The sequence below is a fragment of the Ammodytes marinus genome, assembly GCF_949987685.1.
Source record: "Ammodytes marinus genome assembly, chromosome: 12".
Taxonomy (NCBI): domain Eukaryota; kingdom Metazoa; phylum Chordata; class Actinopteri; order Uranoscopiformes; family Ammodytidae; genus Ammodytes; species Ammodytes marinus.
Genome location: NC_137216.1, coordinates 22938970 through 22962055, shown reverse-complemented (window position 1 = coordinate 22962055; position 23086 = coordinate 22938970). Strand labels below are relative to the sequence as shown.

At 43.5% G+C, this 23086-nt stretch overlaps 1 protein-coding gene across 2 annotated transcripts in view; it reads right to left on the bottom strand.

Moving 5' to 3' along the window:
* klf12b (Kruppel like factor 12b) overlaps nt 1-23086 on the bottom strand; it is a 35405-nt gene that overhangs the window by 9044 nt on the left and 3275 nt on the right. For both annotated transcript variants that reach the window (XM_080037756.1, XM_080037757.1), the window contains exons 2-4: nt 15119-15201; nt 9041-9608; nt 4526-4661 (exon numbers count right to left, since the gene is read on the bottom strand). In XM_080037756.1, coding sequence (XP_079893882.1) covers nt 4526-4661; nt 9041-9608; nt 15119-15201 — 787 coding nt within the window. The remainder of the gene's footprint in view (nt 1-4525; nt 4662-9040; nt 9609-15118; nt 15202-23086) is intronic.

The window sequence follows — 23086 nt, the reverse complement described above, 5'->3', positions numbered from 1 at the left end:
CGGATTATGTAGCCAGTCAATCAACAGAGAAATACTTGCCAAATGTGTAATTATCATTTAAGTCATTTGTCAAGAACAAAACACTCAACATTTCATTGACAGCTTCATCAGCGTGAGAATTGTTTCAGCTTTTCTCTGTTTTTAATCACTGTAAACTCAAAATTGGAGTTTTCATTTCATTGTTGATGAGACAAAGTCTGACATATTTAGACATATCTTCAGGATTCTGCGATGTACACGTTTCACTATTATATTATAGCCTATATATATATATATATATATATATATATATATATATATATATATTAAGGCTAAACTATTCATCCAAACATAACAAGGTACATTTGACAATGAAAATAATGGTTATGCCCAAAATGCAAGAATCCGTTTTTCTTGTTTCTAATTTTATCTAAAAAAAAAATATATATATACACAGTATATAATATCATGCTTTAGTTACATCTGACATATTTTTGTTCTTCTCTGTGGGCTGAATCTCAACCACTACTGCTCTGTTCTGCTTTACTTGATGCTACTAGCAGTGTTGAGTTGCTATTTATATCAGCAGGCTTACAGTAAATGCATTGTAAGAAGATCACATGTGGAACTGCTCCATTCAAACCAGCGATGTCAGCAATCTCCAGCTAGAGATGCACTGGTTAAAAGTTAAAAATTTTACTTATTTTGCGTGATTCTAATCTGGAGAAGTTCTTTTTAGGGGTTGTCTTCTTTTTTTATTCTGGACTCAGCTACATAACTTCTTCAGTTAAAGGTGAAGTAAGCAATTTATTTATGTTAATATAAGTGTTAAATCGCTCTTTATTCGTACAGTGATCACTTACTGTATATAGTGTGCACGTTTTATAAAGCCGATCTCTCAGTCACTCGCTCTGCATGTAATCGGCAAATAAACTTTTCGGGGATCCCACTACTAATAACCAATCAGAAGAGAGAACCAAACCGGCACCCGTCTCACTGCCGGTGCTCTTGCAGAGCTACAGATGAATGATTATGCGCCTACAATGGCGGAGCAGGTAAAAATCCTTCTCAATGTCTATTTTGATGGTTTTATCATGTTTTATCCCACTTATGGATCTGAGATTATGCTAGATAACTCGCTGCTTGAAGACCACAGTGCATTAATGTGGTGACGTGGGGACGAGGGAGGGGACTGCTAACTGCAGTCACGACAGAAAGTTAGCTAAACTGACTAGTCCGCTTACTGAACCTTTAAGGAGACAAAGAAAATTTGGAGATCAGTCAGTCGTGAACAACACTCAAAGTTGTGATAAAGGGTGTATTTATGAGCATTTACAGTATTTCTTTCTGACTGTCTGGCTGTACGTATGGCAGCAGTTTAGTGAGAATCAAGTCATTGTACTTGCTCATGTGAGACCGCGGGCACACTCACACTGCCGTGAACCCTGTGTCACTGCGGCATCATGGCTGTGTGAATGTGTCTGTTTGTGTCTCCCAAAAGCAGCAGTGAGAAATAGGAAGTACAGATGAGAATCATTTCAAACAGTGCTGACCTCTGTTTAAGTCGCTTTGTTTCCTCTTTTTCTTCCTTTCTTTATACGCTGCGCTCCACGCTTACATCCACGAGACAGAGACTGGGACAAATAGTGAGGGAGTGTGTGTGTGTGTGTGTGTGTGTGTGTGTGTGTGTCACCTGTAACAGGGATTTCCCACATTGCAAACACAATACATATTTTTCTAAGTTCTCATAGGAAACAAGGTCAAAACAACAGGTCGTTTCATTACAGCAACAGAGCAACACAAACAACCTTCAGTAATAGTGGATTTATCTGGAAAACAGGAAAAGGACTGTGTGTGTGTGTGTGTGTGTGTGTGTGTGTGTGTGTGTGTGTGTGTGTGTGTGTGTGTGTGTGTGTGTGTGTGTGTGTGTGTGTGTGTGTGTGTGTGTTGTGTGTGTGTGCACGCAGGCACGCACGCACTGGAAGACTGTACACTGGGGATTCCTGTACCTGTCCAATGATACTACCCCCTGCCTCAACCCCCTCACACCACGCCCACCCTCAGGTCTTTGGGTACGAGCCAGACTTGAGCTGAGACAACCCTTCCAACAAAGGCCCCACAACACACACACACACACACACACTCCTGTCTCTCTAACTGCCTTCCTCTCTTCCACTCCTGCTCTCCCACAATAGCCTATCCACCCATCCCCAGGGAAACGCATGAATATGGAGGAGGCTGCCCAAGAAGCACATGACACACACTCTCTCTCTCTCTCTCTCTCTCTCTCTCTCTCTCTCTCATTTATTTATATATGGATACCTGGATTGGAAGCTGCAGGCACTCCCATCCTCCGCCCTAACACTCCTCTTCTCTGATGCTCTCTGGATGACTGCTTAGTTTTGTGCAAATGCGGACACATAATTACATCAAGCAGCTTTTCCCTACGCTCACAGTGCACAACAAAAAGGTACAAAATACAGCGACACAATGGACCGATGTGTATGTTTCAAAGAAGTGTTGCCGGCTGCAGCAGTTATTGTACATCGCAGAGGTCCATAAAGTGTATGTGCTTTGTCAATACAGAATGCACGTTCGTTCTTCCTCTACGTGGCCAAACCTCCGTGTAACTCAAGAGGACTACAGACTGCTTTGTTTTTCACAGACAAACATGCATGTCTGTGTTCCTGTTGACAATGGCTGACCTCCTTCTGGAACCAGCTGTTCTGTCCACTGTGCAGAAACACGTGCGTGCATACAGTACAAACATTCACACACACACACACACACACACACACACACACACACACACACACACACACACACACACACACACACACACACACACACAACACACACACACACACACACACACACACAGGATTAATACTTACAGGCGTGAACACATATTTTTGTCACATGCACATGCACACGCACAGGCACACGCACAGGCACAGGCACACACACACACACACACACACACACACACACACACACACACACACACACACACACACAGGAGCACAGTTTCCTCACAGCACAGTCTGCACTTTGCAAACAGAGAAGTGAGTGTGTGGGCAGGCATTGCTGAGCTGAGCCTGGCTTTCTCTCCATAGTGAAAGCTTGGGCAGTGAAAGGTGGGGCCCTGCCAACCTCTGTTCTCCTCTGACCACCCAGTGCCCACGTGTGGCACTCAGGGGCACGCCTGTCCCTTTCAATAACCTGCATCGAGTCCTGCAGTCCGTGCCTATGTGTGTGTGTGTGTGTGTGTCTTCCCTGAAACAAGGCAACCTCTACTTGTAAGTTGTACCAATGAACAAGCACAGCCAGAGAGCTAGTTTTTAACCACAATGTGTTTCAAAGTACAATAACTAACTGAGTTTCATTACTGTAGGTGTTCACACAGCCAGCGGTGCACAAACAGAGCACAATACAAATGACGTGCGTACGTAGTGTCAAGCACATAAGCTGAACTGTTACCAGCAGTAACACACACACACAGGCCAGTTGGGCTGGAGCTACCGTCAGCCTCTGCCTTGTTAGCGTTGCTTCATCATTAGCAGGATTCTCAGAAAGTCCTGGAATACTTTCCTTACAGTTAGTCTAAATAGAAGTCCCATGGGTATTAACTTGAGTCTGGCCAGGCTGCTATAGCTATGACGGTTCTAGCTTTATGGGCGGCAAGGGGGAGAAGGGCAGGGCCGAGCCAAATGTTTCCCTGCGTCTGATTTCCTGTTTCTGATCAAGATACTGTAAGCTGTCGTCCGCTGGAGAGGGGAGTATTTTTCATTGGACACAGATGGACTGGCACCGCAGGAGTTGTTCTGTCTGCAGGCCCAAAACGCTGCCTCAAGTATGTCTGAGCCCTATAGAGTCAGGCAGGCATGTAGATGCACACACCCACGCAGATAGGTCCAAATGTGGAATAGCAGTTTCACAAGCACACAATGATGCACAATGCTTTTTTTTCGCTCAGTACACTGTAATGCATTGGAAGAGCTCTGATTTTTCAACTTAACATGCATTGTAATTTTCCAATCTGTACATTTCATACAAACTTTCTAAAACTTGCAACTTTTTAATGTTTAGTATCCCTCCTCAAACAGTCATCTCTTCCTAACATTTGAAATTGTCCTCATGTTTTAAAACCCAATACCTCACCAGATTAAAGAACAATGGCTCATTTTCCCAAAATGTTGAAAAAGTGACTATTGGCGGTGCAGAAAGGAGCTAGATATGGCGCATATGACACCGCCTTCAAAATAAAAGCTCTCTCACAAATATATCTTCCACACTTATTTGAACGTTTCTATGAGCGGTGACATTAAACAGTTTGAAAAAAAAATCCTTAATATCTTCAACACTAAGAATACTATAGCAGTGGAATACATTGAGACTCCATATATAGTCTCTATATGTATATATATGTACTGTATACATATATATACATATGCCAACAGTACAGATCAAGACAATCCTTACAAACATCTTCCTGTGACATAACGGAACATAACTAACAGCTTGTGACAGAGCTGATGATACTCACTCTTGTACGGCGCGGGCTATAGACAGCGCAGTGGAGCCGGTCTCATTAACACTGTCCAAAGTCACATTTGGCAGGTCGTCATCGTCGCTGTCACTTTTGATCTGCCTTGGCGACAGACCGTGGTGGTCTATGTGTGCTGTGAGGATGGGACACATACACAGGAGTCAGTCAGATCAACATTTGTGCAATTGTTAATATGGTGTGTGTGTGTGTGTGTGTGTGTGTGTGTGTGTGTGTGTGTGTGTGTGTGTGTGTGGGAATACTCAAAATGTCCAAGTTAAAAGTATGTGTGCATGCAGCATGAATGTGAGCACTCTGTTCTCTGTTCCCTCACATGTGCAAGTAACAGAGATTCATGATAATGATAAAGTTTGACATGAAAGACCTCAAAACCACAAAAAAATCTGAACTAATCCATTCGCCGCTGTCTTCTTTTCACAGAACATCCGGATAATTAGCGAGCTAGCTGTGTCCCTTCTTTGAAATTTTTCTTTTTGCACAGTAACCAAGAACCAAGAAAACTTGACTGGCCCAGCGCGCTATTAACCCTGACCCTCTGAGCAAATGAATGCAGGCTTCTCTGCCTCTCTTCAACATGCACGACAAAGTTCCATCTATTTTCCCCAAAGTTGTGACAACTTCTCTCCTGGACAAGTCATCGGATATATTGCCAGAGCCTGCAGCCATTCTGTCATCACTGTCTCCATGGACACAGGCTGCGTACATCCTGGATAACGATGAAAAGAAAATGAAAAAAACTTCCAGACACTACTTGTCAAAGAAGAGTTGATGGGAAACCAGTGGATTAGACACTGATGAAGTTAAACGTTAAATACAATAAAATGCACCAGAATACACAACTGGGAAACTGCATGGCTAAACTATTTCAATCACTAACAGGAATTCTGGTTCTTGAAGATGAAACCACCACAAACGCAATATACTGTATTGTGATGGATATTTCACTGAATTCTGCAACATCCCCAGGTATTATAAGTGCCAGTGCTTTTAAAAGCTATCAAGACTTTACCTTCTCTGCCCCCTCAGCCGAGCCTGTGGACATAATGGCCCATAATGAGGGTCTGCAGTTCGTAGCAGACATGGTGTTATTACTTGGAAGGGGGGTGGGGGGGGGGCGCAAAGAAATGATGGAACTCTGTTGGAGCTTTTGCTTTTAAAGGTTTCTAACTGTGTTGTCGTAGACCAAGACCTGTAGATTGGTCACCAGCTCGCCTCCCCTATGGAAAACCTGTAATTAGTGAGAAATGCATCGTGTGTTGCAAAGGGGTATTTTGAGGGGTATTTTGAGCGAGGGACACAAAGGAGGAGTGGTGGAGAGGTGGGCAGAGTACCGGATTTCTTTCTTTCTCTCCTGTTGTTTCCAGTCAAGCCCTGTTTCCATGGCAACCTCCTGCCGGAGACAGGGAGACAGCAGTGAAAGGAAGAGTACCCGCCCTCTCTTAAAGAGGATGGCCAACCTGTGCGTGTGTGTGTGCATGTGGGTGAGTAGAATTGTGTTTGTACGTATGTGCCTGCAAGTGTGTTTTTGTATCTATGTTGAAAGCTTCAGTACGACTGAGACTTGCGTCACTGTGCATGGTTGTTGGGTTTTTAATCAAGTCAAATAAGGTAAAGCTGGTCTTTCGTCCCAAACAGTAAACTTCACATGGATGGATGAATGGGCTTAAGATTGTGACTCCTTTGATGGCAACAACTTATTTTTCCAGCCACAGCCAGATAGTGACACCTGAAGGGAGAAAGTCCAGATAAAATGGGACCAAAAAATCTACTCATATCCAAAAAATATGATATATTTTAGCACAACATGATTTTTTTCATTTTAATGGAATTTTTAAATAAATGTTCTGATTGTATAACACGAGGTGCAATGAAAAGCTAATTGTGTGTTTGTTTGTTTGTCTACTGGTTGCTATCTCATTAAAAGTGACTGTATCCACCACACCCAATGTCCAGGAGTCATTCACCCCATTTCCTTTGTGCTTGGTTCCTTCAGAGCAGGGCAGAGCTGATGTTGGACTGTGTACATGTGTGCATGTTTGGTGCGTGCGTGTGTTTGTGTAAGTGCCACCCATCTTCAATATCCATCCACACCCTCTTATGCAAGTCTTGTTTTTCCTGTCCTTCTTTTTCTCCCCCTCTTCTCTCCCCGGGAGAAGACATACAGCATTTAAAACGCCCATCTCTAAGGGGACCACCCCACCCAGCCGGTGTGTGTATCTCTGCTCCAGTTACACATATCAGCGTTTGTTTGCTTGTAAGTACACAGTGCATGGAGTTAAAGTGTGTCTGTCCATCCAGCCTGCAGGGAGTGACAAGAAGCAACCTCTTTTACAACCAACAGTTGCCCAGTATACAGCTCAGACTTGGACAAAAACACCTACTGTGGGCCCACTCCCTGTGCTGGGCAGTAAAAACCACACCCAGAGAGAAAACCAATAACACAGTATAGGCCGGGCCAGCGAGGTCTAATACTCACACTGCCTCAGATGTTTGCTGCTGCTGCTGCTATACAGAATGAAAGGTATAACTACTGGTGTGGCCTTGGTTACCTGCACCAGAGGCTATTTAAGACAGCCAAGAAAAATCTCCATCAGTTAGTGATGGCAGAGCCTTTCAACCTGTAAAACCTCCTCCTCACTCTGAAGGGGGGAACATTATCGCCTAAGGGGCCTGTTCTCTGAAAGAACATACAAACACAGTCAGCTTTCCCCGGCATTGCTCTTCTGGACGGACAAATATACCACCATAAACAGCTTGGATTTTTTTCAAGCTACAGTGTATCACACAGGTATTGCACGTACCATTTCATCTGCGGGGGCAACACGCACCTGTCTTTGTTACTCATGGTTTTTGACACATAAACAGACTTGTAAGGCTCCTTTAGCAAAAGTATTGTCGAAGGGTATTGTGATGGTTGACAACTGATTCAGCCTTATTGTTTTAGGTGAACATTTATTTCTCAGATAATGGACTTCTAATTGATGTTTCTCACTAGGTGGAAAAAACACTTCAGACAGCTTATGTTGTATAACCCATGTAGCCTAATCATGAGGCAGTGGCACCAAGTCTGAATCATACCGCATCATCATTTCCTTTACAGTACTCCCACCTAAATCATTGCTGGAGCACCTTTGAAATGATACGGTTTAATGTGAAAGTGGATTTAAAGCTATAGAGCGTAACATACACTCAACAAAAATATAAACGCAACACTTTTGTTTTTGCTCCCATTTTTCATGAGATGGACTTAAAGATCTAAAATTCATTCCAGATACACAATTGTACCATTTCTCTCAAACATTGTTCACAAATCTGTCTAAATGTGTGATAGTGAGCACTTCTGCTTAGGTGAGATAATCCATCCCACCTCACAGGTGTGCCACATCAAGATGCTGATCTGACATCATGATTAGTGCACAGGTGTGCCTTAGACTGTCCACAATAAAAGGCCACTCTGAAATGTGCATTTTTTTGCTTTATTGGGGGTCTGGGGACTCAGAACCAGTCAGTATCTGGTGTGACCACCATTTGCCTCATGCAGTGCAACACATCTTCTTCGCATAGAGTTTATCAGATTGTCAATTGTGGCCTGTGGAATGTTGGTCCACTCTTCTTCAATGGCTGTGCGAAGTTGCTGGAGACGGCTTATGGTGGAGAAATGAACATTCAATGCACGAGCAACAGATCTGGTTGACATTCCTGCTGTCAGCATGCCAATTGCACGCTCCCTCAATGCTTGTGGCATCTGTGGCATTTTGCTGTGAGACAAAACTGCACATTTCAGAGTGGCCTTTTATTGTGGACAGTCTAAGGCACACCTGTGCACTAATCATGATGTCAGATCAGCATCTTGATGTGGCACACCTGTGAGGTGGGATGGATTATCTCAGCAAAGCAGAAGTGCTCACTATCACACATTTAGACAGATTTGTGAACAATGTTTGAGAGAAATGGTACAATTGTGTATCTGGAATGAATTTTAGATCTTTAAGTCCATCTCATGAAAAATGGGAGCAAAAACAAAAGTGTTGCGTTTATATTTTTGTTGAGTGTATGTTGCCCCCATGAGGAATTCTGAGTAATTACAACAACACTGTCAACTCTTCTACATGAGGTTAGCCTTTTGATGATCACGCGTGGATTTTATACCTTCTGTTGTATATCCAGGTTGCTTCTTAGCAGTAGAATCAACAACTGAAACATTTTCTTGTGCGCTTCTTGGGATTTTTCTAAGCTCCTGCACCAGTGTCGGGGGAGGGCGGCGACACCAGTTTGTAAACGCTACCATACTGAGAAATACAGTGAGAGTTTTGTGGAGCTGATAAGGCTTAATCAACTTTGTGTCAACTCGTTTGGGGTGAAGGCTCGAATGTAACCGACATTCCTTTATATGAGAAAAAAGTTAAACTCTACACCTTTAATAGAAACCCCCAAAAGAACCAACTCAGTCGATATGAATATGGAGAGAAGATTTTATGTTTTGCACTTTCTCACCTTTGCCATGGCTTTTGGCCTCGTCCAGCAGAGGTAGCATGATGGCGTTGTTGTGGAGGCTGGAGGGTGATCTGACGGCAGTGGTGTACATGAGTGGCAGCGACTGCACCACCACGGGGATGCGGTGAACGTGGCTGGCCAGTTTGCCTGCCGCTCCCTGCAGGCTCAGAGGGCTGGATGGAGGGGGCGGCACAGAGTGCAGGATGTGCAAATACGGCTGACCTCGCAACCCGGCGCCGGGGGCAACCAGAGGGCCCGGCGTGAGCACCGACGCCGCCGAGGTGATCACCGACGGCGATGAGGAGGAGGAGGAGGAGGACGAAGACGACAGAGACGAAGGGGAGAAAGCGTATCTGAGCGGGGAGCAGGACGAAGTTGTGGTGGGGCAGTTGGATAGTGATAGTGAAGAAGAGGGGGGGCGGGGTTTGTTGATTGACAGGTCCACCGGCTCGGTCTGTGTGTGGAAGTGCAGGTCGTGAGCCAGCAGGTCCTCCGGAGGCTCGGGTTTCACTCTGCTGAGGAAGAAGGGGACGCCGTCCATTGCAGAGTAAGGGCGCACTTTAGGTGACTGCGGGAGTAAGTAAAAAAATAAGTAATAATGTTAGATTCATTTTTGACATTTTAATAGGCTACCATATTAAAAGGCACTACACTGACACACACACAACTGTGAGGAAAGAAGTTGGAAAAACAGTCAGTGTATTCGTGGCCAGAGTGGCATGTTAATGATGAATTCAGGAACACAATACTGCATGAGAGAGATACATACTGTATGTCAGAAAGGCATATGCAAGGACATTTAGACTTAAAAAGGAGTAATTCATTTCCTCATGTTCATTCGAGCATTCAGCTCCTTCTGCGAAGTCCCTTTGGTTACCATGATGTCACAAGCCTCCTTTCACTGTATACTTTCTCTCTTTCTTTTTCTCTTGGGCGTGGGTGGCTCTCTCTCACTCTCTCTCTCACTCTTCCTCCTGTTTTCCATCACTCCCACAGAAACGTTGCTCTCTTGGCTCCCCTTGTATCTCTCCTAAATCTCCTTTGTGACGGTGGAAAAACATCATATGGGCTCAATTTCCTGACCGTCTCTCTCTCTGTCTCTCTCTCTCTCTCTCCCTGTGTGTGTCTCTCAGCGATGGGCCTCCTAAGGCCAACGCTGGTGGCTCAAGGTATCCCTCAACACATCTTTCACTTAACACCAAGCAGACTGTAACTCAACCTCCCTGTCTGTCTGCACAAGTTTCAGGAACCTGTTTACTTGGAAAAGATAATAAGGAACATACACAGTAGAAAAACAACACTCGTCCTGCTACTAGCTGTTCCTCTCTCTGGATTCTCATACTTCGGACATTATTGAACACCGCAATGTTTTTGGTTATAAAGTCAAATGAACCATGTTACATAGACCGAGACTCTCAATGTTTAATGTAGGAGAGATGCTGGAGCGTTTGTTGATTGCTGTTGATCCTCACAGTGGAGCCTTTCAGTCACACAGTGAGGGCCGATAGGGAATGAGCACAGACACAATTTTTTTTTACAAATCAAACAGGAAGAGCTCATTAAAGTAAAGGGAACATTTGCACCTCAGTTACAGCTGCAGCAGATGTGAAAAATGCTCCGTACCAGGCATTGTCATCCTTGCTTTTGTTTTTGTGAGACTCACATTTCTTTCCCCTTATGTAATGCTGGCTGCGAGTGGATCTGTGGCGAATTACGAATTTTTCGGAGTGGTGTGCATGTGTGTTTGTGTGTGTGTGTGTGTGTGTGTGTGTGCGTGTGTGTGCGTGTGTGTGTGGGTTCTTTTATGTAGTAGCCTTCTATTTTTACACCAGACTTGTATACTCGTTCTCGGCCTCAAGGAAATGTTGCGACCCTGTGAATCGGAATGGGCTTCTCCCTGTGTGACTCCTCCACAGTTGTAAAACAAACCCTGGCCCGTGAAATATGCCCTCTGACGACCTCTGGACCTACATCTGGGTTCAGCTCAGGGTCAGTGTTGTCCGGTCAAGGTTCGGAGCACATCATGGACTACTCCAAAATACCACACACCAAGCATTTTGAGCAGAAATTTTTATTCAAATATATGTATGTAATCAGGCTTTGGGGAAAAGAAAACTTTGAACTATTTTGATTTAAGGTTTTTCTTTCTCTCTTTACGTATCAACAGAAAATAAACAGCCTTAAGCATCACAAGCGTAAAAAAGCTTAACCCCATTATTTGTGAAAAATTGAACGAGATGATTACTTATGTTGTTTTTAGTGCAGTTCAGTAAAAGGCTCTTCCCTCGAGGAATTGACCATTTATAGTAAACGGGTTTTAATAAGTTATATTTGGCAGACAAGCCTCTGCTTTTTAAGGAAGCAATGAACATTCTGCTCAGTGATCTAACTCCCCTTAGTAAGGACAGACATGAAGCAATTATTATATTGAAAAGTCAGCCACATCAAAACATAAGACAGAACTAATTATCCCAAAAAAATAATTACTTATGCTCACTTTTATTCTAATGATATTTGTATGCTCGAAATGCACAGCAACATATTTCCTTACAGGTAATCGGAGTCACCATTGACCGTCTTAAGAACAGAATAAAACTTTACTTTATGTCCCCCTATTTAGCATTTATAAGAAGTAAAAATACATTTAATAAATGGTTTATAATGTAGTTGTATGCAGCTATATACTGTATTGTTTATATGACCGAGAGCCTTTAAGGTACATTAGTTGTACACAATAATAACTTATCCTATGAATACATAATTGTATATCATAACTGCAACCCAGAGTTTTACTATATTGTCATCCATTACTATATTGTCTTGCAACATCTTGTAGACCTCTGGGTGCAACATTTTGAGTTATAATTGATAACAAATACATACATAAACACTTATATCTGATTATTACCCCTACATTATAATCTGTTTAACATTGATACAGATTTGTTAAATGTTATTGCTTATAAAGGCTAGGAGGACTTAAAATAAAGTCCCTATTAACCAAAATAGCCCCGATTGTCAAACTGCTATCAATAGGCTTATGCTCCCAAGCTCTACCTTGAAAAAGCAATAGTACTTTAATTGATCAGATGTATGTATGCGATGTCAAAGGTCCCCTGTGCTTGTTCTGCATCAACTCCATCTTCTTGGACAGACCCTCAGGCTATCGTCCAGCTGCTTTTGCACGTGCTCTCTCTGTGTTTTTGCAAGTTCTGCATAGGCTGTGAGTGTCACGGACTGCCTCTAGCTATACTGCCCAGAGGCTTTGAAGTCACTGGGCCCATTGAGGTGTGATCTCAGTGTTTTGGAAATCTTGTCTTTCTCAGTGAGAGCTCTTAAAGTGTGTCTAGATGGCTACTAAAGTTGTGAAGTATCGCCAGTTCTTCCCTGCTACTGAGGAAAATATGTATGTGCCAACCACAAAAGTAATCTGAAACGCATACTGACTGAGCCATGTTTCAAAGCTGAAAAATGAAAATAAATTCTAATTTAGAGCCTGAGGACAATAATGGCATATTGCTGTATTACTTTATATCAGTAGCGAATGTCTAATTATGAGTAATAAGAAATAGCTGAACAGAAATGCTAAAGCTTTGTGTTTTAGTGGTGTGTGTAGTTTATGGTTTGTGTAACATAGCACTGACGTATTCATTTTTCTGTAAAAAAATAAAATAAGAAAAATCCTTAAAAGATCAACAGGGTCCCACACTTGTATTCATATTTTTACTTTGTTGTTTAGTTCAAATGAACTTGAACAAATGATGTGTAGTTTGTATTTTTAACTAAGCTGAGGCAGTGTCAAAGCACCTGAGTTAGCTGAATTGAAGATGGATATCTGTACTTGCTGATATATTTCACTTTTCCTTATTATACTCTTAAATAAAATCTTCATTCAAAAGTGTTTGGTTAACTTTTAGTGTAGTTTTTGCAGGGGTGCTCACGATGAACATGACATTAAGCAATGGAGTCAAGTTACTGACAACCTGGGAAGATTGGCCAAACCTGTGTGGCTCCTGTGTGAAAAGGGGAACTACTTGTGTGTTGTTGCAGAAAAGTCAAAAACAGAAACTTATTTGCATTGTGGTGTTAGGTTCTCAGACTCATCTCAACTAGGCCAATGGAAAACTTAAGCCACCCCCACTCTCACTTTGACAGATACAAACACATGCACACGCTCCAAACCTACACATACTCGCACACGCTGTGTAAAGATATGCTCGACCCGCCCTGCCTCTGTCCTCATGCCATTGTCTTTATTAGGGGATACTGGTTCGCGGGGCAGATTTTCCAGCCCCTTGAGGGCGAATTGTCTATCGAGGCAGACCATTTCCAGCAAGCCCTTGGCCCCCCGCCACCCAAATGAAGACCACATTTCTGCAGCAGCCTAAACTGTCTGTCTGCATCTGCCGTCTAAAAGGGAAGCACACAGTCTGTTAGGGCAGAGATTGGATCTCAGTGCACATCAAAGCCGTGTGGGCTGCAGCAGTGCTCACATCCTGTCTGTGACTGACATCACTACATGTATGGAGAAAGACTTCAAAACACCAGGTATTAGGTAGCGGTGCACGAGCACGGCTCTCTAAGCCTTGAGAGACGGCTGGGAGAAGGACACCCAGAAAGTAGCCACCTGCTGCCTCTCTGTCAAGTCCTTGGTTGTGGAGAGACCATTTAATTTTTATTCAATACATAACGTACTTACATACACAGCCATACAACTCTCTCCAAGACTTTGGGCAAGCTGATGGGTTATCATCAGCAGCTGCTATTTTTCTCATCCATCATAAGGCTGATGCTCAACAGACAACATGTTGCTCTTCTCCCATGAAGTGCCCCTGGTGTTTTATTGGGGTCCAACGCATTATTGATAAGTTATGAATGGAAATCAATAATAACAGAAAACAAATTCATCATGATAACCAATATTAAGTGGCCTGCTACCCACTGCGCGCACACACACACACACACACACACACACACACAGCTGTGTGGCAGCAACACAAAGCCCTGGTAACCTAGCAACAGCTTCTCCATAACAAGACCACTTTATTTCTAGGTATGTTGGACCAGAGAGCACTGATACCGTATGGGGGCCATGAAAAACCCTGTGTGAGGTAGCTCCATTATTCCCACACACACACACACACACACACACACACACACACACACACACACACACACACAGCCTAATTGAACATAACTAATTGAACATCATGCTCAAAACGTCAGATTGAATACTGCAACTTACACTTTCGTGTAAAACAACCAAAGACAAAAGGTTGCTGGTGCAAGTTTCACCACACTCACAATTATTGCTGTGACATTTAACGCGTCCTCTGCGATGAATTCATACGGAGTGATTGAAACACCACAGAGGTGACGGAGAGCTCTGCGAGAGATAGAGGCATGTGTTGCACTTTGAAGAATGCAGCCAGCAACACATGCATGAGAGGAAGAGATGGAGCCGTGATACTTTGAAGAGGAAGAGTGTATATAGTGTAGTGAGGTGCTGTGCGGGCGTGTTTGTCTGTGTCTGTTTGCATGCGTGAGAGAATATTTATGTGTGTTAGTGAGAAGAAAAACAATGTACGGGAAGATGATGGAGGGAAATTTAGAGAAGTAAAAAGGGGGGCAAGAGCAGACAGAGATAGAGATAGGATTTATTGTTTCCCATGTGACCCTCCCTCCCCGGAGCAGTGACTACATCTGTGCAATCACCATCAGCCTGCACGGACTCTCTGTCGGCCCCCGTCACCTCCCAGAAACTCCCCAATGCATTCCTGCTCCAGCTGTGGCTCTCCTCCTCCTTCTCCTTCTCCTCCTCCTCTTCCTCTTCTTCTTGTTTCTTCTTCCCCTCTTCCTGCTTACTACCATGCTCTCCGACCACTCCTCATAGCCCCCACAGTCACTCACTCACTCTCTGTCTCTGTCTCTCTGTCTCTCTCACACACACTCACTTGCTCAGGCCTGGTAGTGATTATCGGCCTATATTGCCGGGAGGAAGAAAGACAGAAAGGAAAAAGCAGGAGGGGAGGGAAAAAAACAGGGGGAATTGTGTCTGGAAAACAACTGCTCTCTTACCCCTTGTTCCGATTCCAGGGGCTCAGCTTTGACTCGGACTGCAGGCATTCCGTCAAGCATTAACATCCTGTTTCTTAGGCTGCCTGTGAGAGGGATACAGAAGAGAGAGAGAGAGGTGTAAGATGGGGTTGTTTCTTAGCATGACTAAGCAGGTCCTACACTCAGTTATCCTCCCAAACCCCATTACAATCAACTATGGTGTGCAAACCCATTAAGAAATAAAACACCTTTTTAAATTGACATGAAATTCGTGTTTGAAAACCATCAGAATAAGACGGACAAAAGACGCACAAAAAACTGTGTAAGCTCTGAGTCACAGTGTGACTCCTTCTTCACCATGGTAAAGATTTTCAATTGCCTGGTGAGCTACTGCGGGGCTAATAACACTTCATGACGCTGAACAAAATCCTCTTAAGACTTCAATGGGATACACATACTGGCTGTGATAAACAGTTACATAAAAGCAATGGCAATAGTGCCACCAGGCAAAGTTTTTTCCCCCTCCACCACTGATATAATAAAGCAATCATTTAAAGTGACATTTTGACACTTCTGAAGATGATGTGTGACAATGATTGATGATATATGTAATATTAATACCACAATGTGACACTTTCACACACGCCAACACACACACACACACACACACAACAACACACTGCTCAGTCCATCTATACATTGATCCTGCCCTCTGATCCCCCTCTGAGCACTGTGCCTTTCGCAAAGTGGGCAGCAGTGGCATGCTCCTGAGCTCCGCGCTGTGGCTTTAAGAGGGAGATACTCAGATGGAGCCAATGACAACAATGCATGTTCCGTATCCCTCAGCTGGGGCCGACCTGAGGTAACCCTCCCTCTTATTATTTTAGCAGCAGTACATGGAGGAATGCAAGCACGGCAAACAGACTCTAAACATCTCTATTTCTCTCTCTCCACTTGCTGGCACCAGCAGCAGGATGTGTGGCCCAATCCTCGCAGTCAGCAGCGCCGTAGCCATTGTGAAGAAAAAAGAAAGAAAGAAGCTCAACCAATCGTGAATGACATGTACTCTTTCCTCTTCAGCTGGTACCCTGATCAACTAAACCTACCATATCTCAGATCATCAACCATGTGTCCCATGCCCATCCACATTTTAGTCACAAGAAAATCCATTCAAGATATACTGTAGTTATCAAAAAAATTAAAAATTCTACGACCAAAAAAATGATTCAATGCTGTTTTGTTCCACTACCTCTTGGATTTTTCCAGCAAAAGGCTAATCCTGACTGTGTGAGTGTGCGAGGGAGGTAGAGAAAAGAGGGAGGATTTACTCTCTCAATCTGCAACCCCCCCCCCAGATCTGGCCTCTCAGGTCTTAGTCCCTCAGGTACCCTGGCTGTGTAGCTATTGTATTGTTGTCCAGGATGTCCTTCGGCTTCAGGTCTTGGTAGGCCCAGATAGCGTTGCCATGGTAACGGCTGGGCGGGTGGAGCTGCAGCCTCAGTCCAGCCTGGAGCCATGTGTGGAGGAGAAGGAGAACGACGGGCGGACAGAAAGAGGGGCACAACATGAGCTTTGCTTTCCTCAGGATAACCATTTCCTCCGTCTCACAGAGAAAAAAACATTCCGGAAAAAAAAAAATCACTCTACAGATAAAATCTGGATTTTTGAATTTTCAACTTTTCCTAAAGGTGTTTTTTTTAGCCTCAAAAAAGTTGACCTCTTCAAACCTCATTTGATCTTAACTATATGCGCACACACTCCAAAGCAATAACCTTTCCCCATGTGCCTACAGCCCTGTTAATCCACTGGTTTGTGATGACCTTCCTAATGAACTGGCCTGCGGCAGGCTCTTCATAGGAAATCAATGCCCAGCGCATACCTCTACTTGTGACTATAATGACCACAGACCTAACAGAGAGCGAGAGAGACCTAACACTGAGTAATGAGCTAACAGAGGGGCGCTGCATGTTGGAGATGTCACGTCAAACCGCTTCGACCAAAGTCAACTGTCAATTGCTTTTGAACCCATGGAAGGGTCATATGTCTGCCAGTTAGTACTACAGCATCACAAAGAAAAAAGATAATGATACGAACGAACATCTAGTTTGCAATGAAGAAAATTTGTCCCAGGTGTTAAACCAATGTGTATGCAGTATTCTCTATCTACTTAATGTGGTCTGCTGGTAGCAGGCTTAGGCAACTGGCAGTGTGCTGTCCATCAGCGGTGTGAGGCTCTGCGTGTGGGAGATGGAGAGAGGGAGGGGGGGGTTAGAGTGAACCAGGGTAGATTAAGATCACCTTTCCATTTGCTGCACTCTGAAATGAAATGGCCATCCCAGGTGTGTGGGGGAGTTGGATGGAGAGCAGAGGGCAGTGGAGTGTTGAGGCATCTAATTTCTCTCTCCTACCCACCCCCCCCCCCCCCCCCCCCCCCATCCTCCATCAAAATCTCTTGAATCATTTTTTTTTAAATAAAACGAGGTTAAGGGAGCAGGTGAAGATTGAGGCCAGTCCTTGCAGCGCAAATGTTTGAAATAAACACATGTCGGTGTCTACTGCTCTCTTCGCTTTTTTTCTGTTTGTGCTAATGTATGCGTCTGTTAATGATTTTCAAAGAAGGAACTGAAACTCCCACCACAAAGGCGCATCTATGACCCTTGGTTCACTATCACTGTGCTGATGGAGACGATAGCGACTAGCTGCAGTGGAGGGATAATGTACAGATAACTCAAACCCTAAACCGAGTATCCGGATCAATTACAAGTGACAAACCATCTCCAGAAAGCCTTTGACCTTCTGAGACAAAACGACCTCATGCACCAGTGACATCACCAAGGACTGAACACACATATGCAGACACACACACACACACACACACACACACACACACACAAACATAAACCCCTAAAACGTGTTAGAAATTCAAGCCAAAAAAAGACCCTGAGAGAGTTGACCTGCATGTTGTGAGTGTGAGCGAGTGTAAATGGCTCTAGGTCTTAGGTCACACAGCAACGAAACACTTTTTTGTTTAAGAAAAAGTTAGGCTCAAACAAACTCATGAAACGTTGATTTAGTATCTGGCTGTGTGTATTATCTCTCTCATGCACACACACACACACACACACACACACACACACACACACACACACACACACACACACACACACACACACACACACACACACACACACACACACACACACACACACACACACACACACACACACACACACACACACACACACACACACACACACCCCACACACACACACACCACACACACACACACACACACACACACACACACCCTAAAACACACTGTAACAGACGGCCTCGCCAATGCTGCGTTCCCATGTCGAGTGCCCAGAGCAACTGGGTGCATCTGTGTCACAAAGGCTGGACCTGCTGCCACAGGCTGGAAAAGGGTGAGCGAAAGGGAGGGAAGGGGGAGGGCAATGAATTATGGGAGATACATGAGGAAGTGTTAAGGAAGGTGATAGCATGAGAAGTGAGTGAGGGCGGGGGCTTGTCGAAGAGCACACACGGTTGCTGGCAGGAGCGGTGGTTAGGGAGGCGACCAAGGGGAGTTGAAGAGGTTGAGGTGGGGGGTTGGGGGCTGGAGGAGGAGGGGCTGTAGTCAGAGAAGCGAGAGAGGGTAGAGAGAGGGGATATGGACCCCAGCCAAGGCCCGGTCGAGCGCAAAGCACACGGTGCAAGAATGCCAACAGACCCCCTCCCGTCCAATCCTCTAGCAGAAAGAGAGCAGAGGGGGGAAGCAGAGGCATACAGCAGGGAAAAAAGATTTCAAAATGTTCCAAATCAGAAACAAATGATTAGCTACTGCTATAAGTTCAAATGCACAAAAAAGGGACAGAGCTGTAGGTGATACGAGATGAGCATTTCCTGTGTTTGGCCTGTGTGTGCCACTGGCTTCTTTTTGCCGCAACTGCACTTCCCTCTTCTGTGCCCCCTGGACACCCCAATGTGACACATTGGCCTGATAATCAGCCTACAACTGCAAGCACACTCCTCCGCTTCCGCCCTTTTGAGTCACGCAGCAGAGCAAGTTGAAAAGCAGGGAAAGCTGACTACGTTCACAACATGTTCCTTAGACAGGTAACAAAGGAAGAAAAAAATAATCTGCAGAGTGACATATTTTAGCCCCCTGGAAAATGAAGGTCTAATATATGCTTAATAAAAAAAAGAAAATAAATCATGTTGTTGACCGGCAGTGTAGACACAATACATCCACAGATGAATCACAGCTGATTTTCAGCCTCAGTCTGCTTCGTGTTAAACTGTGTCTGTTCATGACCTCATCTTGTTGGCCTCATTCTGGTCTTGAGAGCCCATTCAAAGAGTTCCCTGCAGAGTAACTACTCAAAGAGTAACTACACCCTGGCAGCTAACTGCGCCTGGTGTGGTCAAAGGTTCAACAGTCCTCAACCTGCAGTCCACAGAGGTCAGTGCAGCCCTTCAAAGCCAAATGCATAAATTACATATTTAGCCAAATCCAGTATGGGACTTTTATGACAACTGTTTGACTGTATAAAAGATGTTGTGCAATAGACATTTTTACGCTTTGACAAAAAAACAACAATGTTATACTTGTAGGAGTTGCAAATGAGGGGTTAAAATATAACTGCTAGCCTTAACTACAGTAGTTACAGCAAGCCTTAAAAAAAATTATTTATTAACTTTTTTCTGGACCATTTCTCAAAATTCTAATATGGTACTCCGACATCTAAGTGATTGAGTTTGTTACATCACAAAAAAGGCTGTAAAAGCTATGGATCATAGCTTCACTTTTTTTTCCCAAACATAGATTGTCAAAACATTTGGGTGGTAATGATCTTCAAAGGGCATAAAACTGAGGTTTTACAATTTCCATACTTGTTACCAAAATCGGCTGAATGGCTTTAAAACCTTTTTTTACTCAATTCCATAATATGGAGTAGAAAATTCAAAAAATGGCTGTCTTTAGCTCGTAAGACGTGTTTTCTTTATCTGTTCAGATAAACACTTGAGATGAACTCCTGCCCTAAATGTGAATGTTTGTACTGCAGCAATTTAGTATTGTGTTTCTACAGAGTGATGTGTATCAGAAATGTCCACATCGTTTAAATAAATGTCCTCAACTTCTAAGTTAACAAAGAAGTTCTGCTTAGCTTTACTCTCCAACCTCTGATGACATTAAATTGAGTCGCACTTCCTATGACGAGTCAACTGACCTTTATGTATTAAATTGATATGGGGTTCCCCTTTAATGCACACAAACAGCACAACACAGGTAAATGTGGTAATGAAGATGCTGGTTGTGTGTCTGTGTGGAGCAAGGTGGAGATACAGTATTTGCTTTCCCTTAGACTTCACTCCTGAGATGGACAATTTTCTCTTCATCTAATCATTCATGGCACCCTGTGAATGGTCTCAGAATTTCCATTTCATAAGCCGTATTTTCCTTGGCAAGAGCAGCAGCCCAAGTCTTTTGGATGCTTGTGGGACATTTTTGACAAGGGAGCAGAGTGCTGCTACCTCGCTGGAGCCTGGGCTTCTCTAGCCCCCGACAAGCACGATGGCATCTAACCACAGTTTATATGCACTCTTAAAAAAAGAGAGAAATAAGTTTGCTTTAGGGTTTAAAAACCTCCAGAGATGCACTTAACTGATGCACTTCACCTCAAAACACCCTGCACTTTTCCTCTGGGAATAAATCATCTCCACAGGGTGAAAACACAGCTTTCTTCATGAACACAGCTATTATTAGAAAGGAATACACTTGTGTTCATGTGTTGGATGTTTTCATCTCTGGGACATATAGACATGGGCAACTTATCAGGTCCCATCAATTTCAACTGAATGTCATCCTTTATCTGTCGGATACTATACAGGCTTCACTTGCAGTTGAATTTGACGAGGTGTACAATAAATACTTAGACATCTATTGCCCTCAGACATGTAGCCTGCAATTCAAAAAACATCTAATGTGGTTCCATTTCTTGACGTCATGTAAATAAACACAAAATAAAGCATAATTCTGTCTACAGCAGCAAAATAATCTGAGATTCATCACTCAATGGATCCTTGCATGGACAACTCTTAAAGCTAAATGTAAGGGAGGGTGTTACCGACAAAATGCTTGTCAAAAAGTGCCATGTACAGGAAAAATTAAGCATTTTCTAAAAAAAAACAAAGACACAGAGGAAATGTGACCGAGACGTCCAGAAAGATGGACACTGAATTAATGTGCACAGGCTGAATGGAGTGTATGGAGCAAAGGGTGAGTATTGATCTGATCGATCGTTACGTCAGAATACAAATCAAGCTCCATTGTGGTGAAAACCGCAGCTTGGAGAAAAATGCACATTTGTGACCCAGTTTCAAAATCCGAAACTATATGTAAGAGGTTTTGCTTTAAATGGACTAGTTTCTTTGTGTAATGAAGAATGGATTACTTTTAAATAGGCCCGTGTTGGCCTAAGCAACAATGTGGAGTGCCAAATAGTTTTATCCATGCACAATGACTTATTATTTAAGTTTCTTCACACAGACATCACATACAAAAAGGTATCTAGAGTATCAGATGATATGATAAAATATGGGGGGGGGGGGCTCTGTGTGAGAGAGTGAGAAACAGAGAGAGAGAAGAGCAGTGAAATCATGTTCTTATATGAGCCAGGAGGTCCAGCACCTGGGAGGAAAACAGCTCCATTTTTAGTGAGTTGGTACCCATGTAAATACACACAAACAAACACACACACACACACACACACACAACACACATTTGCACACTAGCAAGGCACACGGAAGTTCCTATATTCTGGTGGATTGCCCTTGGGTCTTTGCTATTTCTGCCAGGGGCAGGGGGATCCTGTGTCAGTAATCCTGTCGGGATGAGGGGGATGAGGTCGCCGGATGCAGCTCAAGTCCACTGCCTTCAGTAGCACACCCACAACCCACACACACATACACACACACACACACACACACACACACACACACACACACACACACACACACACACACACACACACACACACACACACACACACACACACACACACACACACACACACACACACACACACACACACACACACACACACACACACGCTGATGAAAGTAATTTGTAGAACACTTGCTGAGTGGACATTACATATAACACCACAACTGTGTCAGTGTGTTTACACAAACAAACACATGTATAGTTTTTGATAAAAGGTGCACACTCAAACAATAAATGCAGCTAAACATACTGAACAACAATGAAACATGCTCACTAACTGTCCATTGGGTAATGGGAACTGTCGTGATAAGATGCTCATGTGCTTGCAGGTGCCAAGACATAATGAAGCAAATGCATTATAGAGTATAACCTAGTCAGCAATGATATCGGCCAAGGATAAATACCTGGGATACTATTCAGCTTCTTTATGTGTCTGTGTAAAAGTATCCAACTGCATGACAACTGTTGCCAGGTGTAGACTGCGAGCATGATAAGGCAGGGGAGAGGAGAGCGGCCACGCTCGCTGACAGTAAGTAGAAGAAGGGCACACAGGGAGAGAATGTTACGATAAACACGTTCTGTAGCCTAGTGTTCTGACCTTGTTGATGAACATACCCCTTTTGTAAGGATGAAAACTGCAAAGTAACAAAACGTGCTTCAGTCTCATGTACGTCTTACCCGAGGAAAGGAAAGACAGACGGAAGATAATGTGTTAGAGTATTAAATTACTCTTCATCTCACCATAAGTGGAAGCAACAGGTTTTCTGCAACAACACATTGTCACACACCTTAAAAGTAAATGCCGCAAGCAGATTAAATGAAGTTGTGTTCGCAAGAATACTTTAACCAGGTATGTCTCGAGTGTCTCTTTAAAATGTCAAATCTTAGGATAAAAAACATAGTAACCTTGCGTTTCTTTATTATTCGGACTAAAGTGTCAGTTTTTTTAATATGACAAAACTGAAATGAATTGTGAATTTTAT